Source organism: Juglans regia, chromosome 11 (assembly GCF_001411555.2).
Source record: "Juglans regia cultivar Chandler chromosome 11, Walnut 2.0, whole genome shotgun sequence".
Classification (NCBI taxonomy): domain Eukaryota; kingdom Viridiplantae; phylum Streptophyta; class Magnoliopsida; order Fagales; family Juglandaceae; genus Juglans; species Juglans regia.
Window position 1 is genome coordinate 8,546,794 of NC_049911.1, and position 9,631 is coordinate 8,556,424.

The window sequence follows — 9,631 nt, forward strand, 5'->3', positions numbered from 1 at the left end:
TTACTTTCTTCATCAACTCTAGAAGAAGTATATGACGCTTCAGTTTCCCTACAATCTAGTGAATCCTCTTTACCAACTCTTACGCTTGTTGCGGAGCTTGTACCAATGTGAGGAGTTGGAGGTCTCATCCTATATTGAAATTGGTAACCAGCATTTTGCTTAAAACAAAGAAAAATAATAAACATTAAACTCCAAAAAAACCCAAACTTATACATGAAAGACAAAAACGAAGTTGAAAACCACCTAAATGTTGCTTGGATATTGGTTATCATCTGGGTATGGCAGAAAAGCTGGTGATTATGTAGGAACTAGTTCATAGTAACTGTGCATATAATTTAGAAAGTTTACTATACCAGTTTGAGGGATGTCTTAACATAAAAATAATAATGATAATTAAGATGACAAACATTGAGAATACCCATTACAATAAGTTTTTGAAATCTAAAATAACATACTGAGGTTGGGGGATTAGAGCTAGATGGTGTTAGCGGAGATGAGTGTTCTTTCCCTTTTCCAATACCCTGTACAAGTTGTTCGATATCCAAACCAATGGCCAAACCAAGTTGTCAATTCTAAAGCAATCAAGAGCCCAAGTACATAAAATGAAATGTCCTATTTTCAACAAAACACAATTTATCAAATTGACTAATCTTGCATCATTTCAAGATATTTTGATAATTTTGGTTCATATGAAATGGGGTTTTGGGTCAGTGATTAATTCTTGTTGTTTCTAGTGGCTGCAAAACTCCGTTGCCAATATTGCATTTGAACACTTGTTTCACGTTAACACACTTCAACACTTGTTACAACATAATTTTACAAAAGTTTTCATAAGAATATGCCAACACACTTATTTTTACATTAACAACATTGTTTTTAAATATATTTCATTTATAAAGTTTGTTTCTTTCCTATTAATTTTATAGGAAATATAACAGTTGGTCCTAGAAATACTATTTATTCTCTTCCATCTTTTGATTTCTAATTACACCAACTTGATTAAATATGCTAACAAGTGAAACTGAAGCTGTTGAGCTTTTGGCCTAATATCTCTACATTTGCTATTGTGATCAGGACTTCCTCTGTGTTGACAGATTCTTGAAATTGACCAACAAGTTCAAAGTTCTATATGATTTGCTTTCTTAGTCCTCGATAATTAGGGATTCCCATTTCCTTATATGTTTCTATATAAATTGTCAAAGTTCTTCTAAGTGTATTAACCAAGTTGTCAAGATCTACACATGTATTATGAAGAAGCTGACAAGTCCAAACACATTTTTCCTCAATAAACTCAACCAATGTGCCACGTTGAAGTTCCTACCAACAAATTTTCTCAACATTGTTCCTAAAGTAAGAAGCAACCCACGAAATCATGAACAAGTAAAAAAAATAGTCCTTACCATAATAAAATTACTAAGAATCAACCCACGAAAATGAAAAAATCACCCACACGAACTCAACCACTTGAAGCTCAAGCTCTAACCCGCTTAAAAATAAACAACATCGAGTTATCGAAGACCACACCAGTTCAAGTTGCCGAGCTGAAGACCACAAATCGCCAAAGAAAACCAAAGCACCAACGTAAGAGAAGTTTCAAAATACACTCAAATCACCAAAGATGAGAACTACTAGAGCAAGAATATGAGAAGCAAAAATCGCCAAATACTGTAGCTGGCCGAAGATGAGAAGCACAAATCACCGAAGAAAACCAGACCAAATACAATTGCCAACACAAATCGCTGAAGAAATTTTCTAGCCAAAGATGAGAAGCATAAATCAAATTCCAGTCCAGAGAAAGAAAAGATGAGAAGTGGCGATGAGAAGCAAGAATAGAATCCAAAATGCACTACAATGTTTTTTGTTTTTTTTTTTTTTAAATTAATAGCAATTGCCACATCAACAGTCCACATCAGCCGACTGCATAGCACTGGGTGTCCAGGAATAGTGTCCCCGCCAATCCCGAGAGTGCACAAGTCCTTGACAAAGAGTTTTCCGCAAGTGCATATCAGGTAATTCAAGAGGTAAATACCCTAATCCGATGGCCCCAAGAGATTGTTTGCACCCAATAAAATTTGAACCTTAGATCTAAGGAGAGCACACCCCAAGCCTAAGGGCTTTACCACTTGAGCCAACCCCTACGGGTTACAAATTTGTCTTTACCAGAAAGGTTTAAGCCAAATTCACCCAGAGCCAACCAGAGTTCCCAGACTACAGCAACTTGAGGTGAGGATGCAAGAGCCTGGGATAACGCTAAGTCCTGGGGGCACTCGATTATTAAACCCAAGGACTGGGCAGCCTAAATAGCTCATGACTAGCCTTCTGATCTCCGACTGCTCTTTTCCTCGATACCTGACTGAGAAAATCTCTGCCGGAGAACTTGCATAACATCTTCTATCTTCACATCTTTAACTGCCAGGAGAACCATGGCATGATAGAGGACATCTGCCATCTCTGAGGCAGTTCGTGACTTATCCTCGTTCTCCTCCAGCGTTTGACACAACTCATTTGCCTCCTCCCTGCAAAGAAAAATTCAGACCCATAAAAATCTACAATTGAAATTCTTAAAGATCTTCTGATTTTTATAGGTTTTTTTAATTTTAGAGTAGAGAGGTGTCCACTAAAAACAAATTGACAATCCAATGCTCTACCTGATTTTTGAGCATAGAAGGTGGTTATCAAGTAATAACCGTCTTGTCCATGAGGGTTTTCCGCTTTGTGCTGCCGCTAGTTCTACTTTGCGTTGGGAGATTGTTGACTCTAATGAGTACAGAGTGGTTAATGCCAATTTACTTCCTTCAACCTGCCAAAAATGATCTGAATCACTAAAAGTCTTGCTAATAGATATGTGACAATGACACATGAAATGGTTGACGGTGAAAACCTGTACCTGTTCTTGTAAGTCAGAAACTGATGTGTAATAACAAGTTTCTGAACCTGTATGACAGGTAGGTCCATCAGGCTTCCCAAGGTATATTATCTGAAAAATAATTGGTTAAAGTTTAAGAAACCCAAGAGACTGATGATTCACGTATTGGGTAAACTAAAAAAATATAAATGTGAATGGATGTTCCAACTCAAAGTCTTCCGACACATACAGAGTCACGATCACAGTCAAGAAATATATCATGAATATTGATAAAATTCTTTGAGCTCTCTCCCTTCGTCCATAACGTTGACCGTGACCTGCTAAAAAATGTTGCCTTCCGAGAGGAAATGGTCGTAAGGACTGCATCTTGATTTGCAAAGCCTTGCATTAGTATGGCTCCAGTATCAACATGTTGAGCAATTGCCACTGCCAAACCTTTTTCATCCCATTTTACACTGTCTAACAAAGTTTGAACCTGAAATTATACCATTTAGTAAAACTCTCATTTATATGTGATATGCAAAGTTTTCTCCTTATTTGAGAATAAATAATGAATGGATAAGCGGATTTTAAAAAAGGAGTGGAATTTTTACTGTTATAAATCTCTTTACTTCCTCAACTTTTTATATTAAACTGCAAATAAGGGGGTGGTCTTATACAGCTCCAACCACCATCAGTATAATGCACTTCCTCAACTCAGGGAACCTCTCCAAGGCAGAGCCCTTCAGACCCACTCATGCACAGTAAATCTCGCTCCCGTGCACCACACCCTTGGAAGTTTTCCTACATAGAACTAGTTAAATCACTGGCTTTTCACCATGGAGTGTGGCCCCAAAGGATTGTTTGCATCCCTGAGGTGTTGAACCTTGAAGGGAGTGATACCCCAAGACCAAGGCATTCGCCACTTGCAAGGGGAATGCACTTTTTTAAAATCACAAAACCTCTCTATCCATCAATTGCAAGGGGAACTCAACCTACATCTCACTATTTTTTTTATCAGTAGCATCTCACTATTTTATTGACATGTCATCTCAACTGCTTATATTTAAAGCATACGATACTAAAGTTAATCAGAGCCATGAAGCCAAGATCAAGCATAGATTGTGACTCTCACCCAAATTGAGGGGATAATGTTTGTATAGCTAAAACAGTGTGATTAAGTTAACAGGAAAGAGGGTCATAGAATCAATGTCCATTATTATGACTTTGTGTGATACATATGATAAGGATAAGGGTAGGTGGTGTATGGGATCCTACACTGTGTGAGAATAATAAGTTTTTACTCTTTATAATGGTTCCAATGGGGCTTCAATTGTACTATTGACTAGTCATTTTGGAGTATAGTCCATATGACTTGAGTCTTCCATTGGAGCATTACGCTTTGCCATGAAGGGAAAAGTCAACTTTGAATCATCTTCACCATAAGAAGAAAAGGTATAATGCCTACAGATGCATAGGATGAAACCTATGACTGACTCATTATTAGAACGGTTTATTACACAAGAAAAAAGACAAGAGGCAAAGATACTCACACACAGATATCATACACGCAATAAATTCAAATAATCTGGATGCAAGTATAATGCCTCCGGGTTCATAGGAAGAAACCTACGACACATTATCAGAATGGTTTATTCAAAATAAAAAAGATAATAATAAGAAAGCCAGCCACATGCATGGACGAAGGTAATACTCGTAGTTACCAAGGTAATACTCGTAGTTACCATGAATTCAAGTAATTATGCAATGGATACTTCACAGTGTGACACAAAAATAAAGTTCATGGAACAGTTCCTTTACCATGTCTTTTTTTTTATATAAGTAAGAAATTTATTAAAACCACGTAATTAGGCATAACCCAAATACACAAGAAGTATACCAGAGAAAACACTTAATTACTAGTTAAAGCTGAAAAACAGCACGAAAGTCATTGGAACTAAAACCATCCATTACAATAACCGAAGCCCAAAGCAACATGGTATGAGAAAAGAAAGCCCTAATCCCATCCACTGAGCGTTCTCTATTGTCAAAACAGAGACCATTCCTCTCGTTCCAAATACACCATATAAGACAGAGGAATCATCTTCCAAACAACTGCTATTTGACGATTTCCATGAATCTCTCTCCAACAGGCCAAAAGATTACCCACACTCTTAGGCATCACCCAAGCAATGCCAAGTTGACAAAGACCTCGTCCCAAAAAGCCCTCGATGCATCACAATGAAGAAGGTGACCCGCCGATTCTCCACACCTATTGCACATAAATCACCAATCCATTGCAACAATACCACGCTTTCTCAGCTTATCAATAGCAAGGATTTTCCCATGAGAAGCCAACCACCTGAAGAATTGGACCTTTAGAGGCACTTTGCATCTCCAAATATTTTTCCAAGGGAAAAAACAACTAGAAGGATGTGGCACCAAGACTTTGTACAAAGATCTAACCAAAACTTTCTTATTACCAAGCTGATTCCAGATTAATCTATCCTCCCCTTCAGATTTTAAATTTAATGCATAGAGCAAGATGTAAAAATCAGTGATTGCCCCCACCTCCCAATCGTGGGCATCTCTAATAAAACTTACTGACCACTGAATAAAACCAGCAGTGTTGCTCATGTAATCAGCTACAGAATCGCCTTTATCCGAAGCACTTCTAAAGAGAGAAGGGAAAGCAATCTTCAAGGCCACATCTCCACACCATAAATCATGCCAAAAACTGATCCGGTTACTCCTGACCTGATGAGGACATCTCCTATTATTGTTATTTTACTTATGTTTTATTTATTTTATTTCGGTTTGTATTAATCGGCTTGGGCTTTAGCCCATATACTTTCTAGGGTTTATTTAGGGTTTGTGTTATACACTATTTAAAGGCTTGTAATGAAACATTGGGGGCAGTTTTTGGAGATGAACAATTAACCGCTTGTTACAGCCACCACTCTTCCAACCCCCCCTCTTTCTCTTTGCCTTCTTCTTCTCTTATCTCTTCTGGCTTCTTTTCTTCTCTGCTCTGTTATTATACTTTTCTCTTTCTTTCTTAAAGACAAACCCAACAGAACAAGTGGTTCAACTTCTTGTTCCTTTTCTTGAACCATGTGTCGTTCCTTTTCTTCCTTGTTGGACACGTAAAGGTCCAAATTACTATGACTAATAGTATTGACCCAACCATGTCTGGTTAATGTTACCATAAAACGGTTTAGAATCAGACAAGGTGTAGGGACTGATAGCTAAAGAAACATTAAGACAGGGATGTGCACATGGACCCGTGCATGCACACACATCTATCATCTTCATCACAACAAAAGACAATTAATGTTGGTGCATTGATAAATACCAAAATACTCACATAACAAGCATTTGTCTGAAAAGCTATAGAGGCAATCATTCATGCACTATAACATTAGTTATATAGATATATTGTTGTAATCACATTATGTTTCGGAAGGTGTGAGGGAAGGGGATGTTACGATTCAAAGTCCTTTTTTACGGGAAGCATGGAGTCTTGAGGTGGCTTGCATTACAATTAAAACATATAATCAAGCAATGGCAGTCAGCTTCAAGAGGTGTTTATCATCTGAATGGGAAACACCTCCACCAGATTTCCTTGTTTGACTTCAGTTTTCAAGGCATGTATTAAATCTCTACCAAGGTGGCCACATTTTTAAAGCCTCACAACGTATGGTTTAATTGAGCTTCATGATATACATAACCATGTTGCAACAAGGTTGCCCCCCTCCACAATTAACATACACTTGGAAAGATTTATTTACAGATTAAATGATTAGATGCTTAAGGTTCCTAGAGGATTCTGGTAGACAACTTATGCCAAGGCTCTAGTTCAGGAATATCAAAGCAAGTCGTCTTTATTAGCCACCACAGGCTAAGCCCTGCATAGGCTGCAAATCCATAAGTCTTTTTTTGAAGCTAGTAGTTCATTTATCCAAAAGTTAGCCTGATTAGGCCTTCATCATGTTTTACTAAGAAATGACACCAACTGAATATTTCAAATGAATAAGCACGAGAAGTTTACCCAAGTCAATATAAAACTCTGCACAAACACATTTAGTTCACACATAAGCCACATAGCAAACCTTACCAACTCTCCTATTTCAACAGCCAATGAGAATCGCAATTTGAAATACAAACAAATGATTAATGTACAAGAAAATGCAAACAAAACAACAATAGCTTTACATTAAGTTAGTAGGGTACCTTGGATTCAACACAAAGGTCTTTCACCGGTGGTTTATCAGCAGAAGCACAAACAAGACGAAGGGTCTGCTTCTTACGGTTGCCCCAACTGTACCTATTACTAGGAATGCAAAGACGACCTCCAGAGGAAACTCTCAGATATTGAGGACACAGAGAATTGGAAATCACCATCATGGACAAGAACAAAATTTATACTCTTAATGCTCTATTCACAATAAATCCAGCCCATCCTAGAAATATACAATGTGACAAAAGAATTAATTTAACCTTGAAATCAAAGTCCCCTCAGCCGATATATTTGAGAAGGAAAAACAAACAATTGATTTTTTTTAGCAAGTCCAAGCAGAGAATTGAATTGAGAGACAAAAAGGCTAATTACTTGCCTGAACCGAGTCGTTAATAAAAGGTTCAAACTTGTCTCGTTTAATAAATTATTCGTTCTTGAAAAACAAACTTGGTTTAAACACTAAACTAACCAGATTCGCATGAGCTCGACCTGGTTTAGGCTTGTGAAGAAAGCTTATATAAGTTCCACTCATCTTATTTGGGCTTTTTTTTTTAAATTAAAGTTGTAGAAATTGAAGATAAAAAAAAAACTTGAAAATACAATCTGTAAACAAAAAACAGATTGTGATTGGTGTAAAATTGAAAATAATCTCTAAAATTGAATAGATATGTTAGAAACCTGTTGTGAAATTGTTATGATGTAATGAGGAAGGGATGGTTTATATCGTTGGGTTGCTGTATTGAGAATAACATATTGAAAATAAACAAATAGATCCAAACACAATCTGTAAAGAAACACTCAGCAGATCTCACAAATGCTTACAGTCTGTAAAGAAACACTCAGCAGATCCCAGAAATGGTTAGAGTGAACTGCGACGGCAGCTGTTTTCGTCGTGTGTGTTGAATTTTCTGGACGTTTGCGGTTGGTTGTCGTCGAAACTTGACGGAACAGAGGTTTAAGACCGGCAGAGTAACAACGTGGTAGTTGTTTTTCGTCGAAGCTTGGCGAGACGGCAACCCGAGAAGAGAAGAGGTAGTCTCGTTCATTAACGGAGAGAAAAACAGAGAGAAAGCGAGAGAGATCTGGAAGATGGAGTCTTCGGAGAGAGAGAGAGAGAGAGAGAGAGAGAGTTTTGTGACAAAGTGGTGAGGCTGTCGGCGCAGAGAGTAATTAACAGAGAGAGAGAAAAGGAGAGAGGATGTTGAGAAATGAAGGTCTGGGCGCAGCAGCTGAAAAAGGGGAAGGAGATGAATAAAAACACAATTAGGGTTTAGTACTTTCTTTAAACGGCGTCGCAGGAGGAAATGGGTGGGCTGGGTTTTTGTGGTTCTTTTTGGACTCTACAGACCAACACACTTTATGAAAAATTACTACAATTTTTTTAAAAATAAATTAATTTCTTTTGCTCTTTAGGTGAGAAATAAATAATATTAGAAATAAGTGTGAGTTTACCAATTGGACTATACTCTTCTCTTTTAATCTTATACAATACTTATTTGCTTCTATTTTGAGTTATTTATATATAATTTTTTTCTTTTATTAATGATTTTGACTTAATGATTTCTTTAGATATATCATTTCGAAATGTAAATATTTTTTTGATTGTTGGATAAATTAAATCGTTTAATAACAAATCTGATATTTCCAAAATTCCATATTAATTTTTCAATAAAAAATCGTTCAACAAAAATTCTTATATTAATAACAAATCTGATATTGATAACACTATTAATAAGAAATCTTATTTGATGCAGCGTTTTATTTCCTTCAATTTTGGATTCTATAAATATTGAATTTAATTATTACATATGTTATTATTCTTAATATGTTAATATAGTGTTATTTAAGAAATATAACCATACAATTATGAGTGTGACTACTCTGCTGCCCCACTTTTATCGCTGGGCGGTTTTTTTTTTTCTCTTTTCTTTTCACATTTTTTTAATACATTTAAATATTTTTAAAAAATAAAAAAATACACCAATACACTTAAAATCATTTCCTTAATCACTAAAAAAAAAAAAAATTGACCACCAGTCAAATGAAGTGGTCAAAGTGAGAAGGCAAAATAGCTTTTTTCTAAAATTATTGTCTCTTCTTTTTCTAATGTGTACTTTGTAAGGGAGCTGCTCCTTGTAACTTTACATTAAGTTTATTCCATTTGTTCCTTCCTACTTGATGATTTGTTTTAAAAAAAAAATTTGAAATTTGCCTCAAATATTAGCTCAATTAGTTTGTGTATACTTCTTTTATATTATAGAAAAGCAGCATGAGATGTCCGTTGGTTTTAGACAAGTGCTACAGACTGTAGACTTTGAGGCAAATTGCTTACCATCAGTGTCATTATGTAAATATTATAAAGTAAAAAAATTTCATCATGAAACAACCGATTTCTATTGTACTGATGGAACAATCTAATTAGTTAGCAATGATGTTCATGATCTACTTTTTTTTATTAACTATTTACTTCTAACTCGACTAAAGCCATAAAATTTTGCATATATGTTTACATATACAATAACAAATTTATTTTTACATCATTTGAA

General features: G+C 35.9%; 1 protein-coding gene across 1 annotated transcript; it reads right to left on the minus strand.

Moving 5' to 3' along the window:
• Positions 1 to 1,642: 1,642 nt before the first annotated feature.
• Positions 1,643 to 8,319, minus strand: LOC108992032 (histidine biosynthesis bifunctional protein hisIE, chloroplastic). Its single transcript, XM_018966473.2, has 6 exons — positions 7,908 to 8,319; positions 7,079 to 7,308; positions 3,096 to 3,341; positions 2,888 to 2,977; positions 2,649 to 2,800; positions 1,643 to 2,516 (listed from the first exon to the last, which is right to left on the minus strand). Exons 2-6 carry the CDS (start codon positions 7,250 to 7,252, stop codon positions 2,312 to 2,314), a joined length of 867 nt encoding a protein of 288 aa, XP_018822018.1. The 5' UTR covers positions 7,253 to 7,308; positions 7,908 to 8,319; the 3' UTR covers positions 1,643 to 2,311.
• Between the last annotated feature and the right edge of the window lie 1,312 nt (positions 8,320 to 9,631).

Coding starts and splice junctions, on each gene's coding strand:
- LOC108992032 (XM_018966473.2), bottom strand. CDS start 7,252: ATGATGGTGATTTCCAATTCTCTGTGTCCTCAATATCTGAGAGTTTCC. Junction 2,978..3,095: donor TTGACTGTGATCGTGACTCT/GTATGTGTCGGA, acceptor ATTATTTTTCAG/ATAATATACCTTGGGAAGCC. Junction 2,517..2,648: donor CTTCTATGCTCAAAAATCAG/GTAGAGCATTGG, acceptor TTTTCTTTGCAG/GGAGGAGGCAAATGAGTTGT.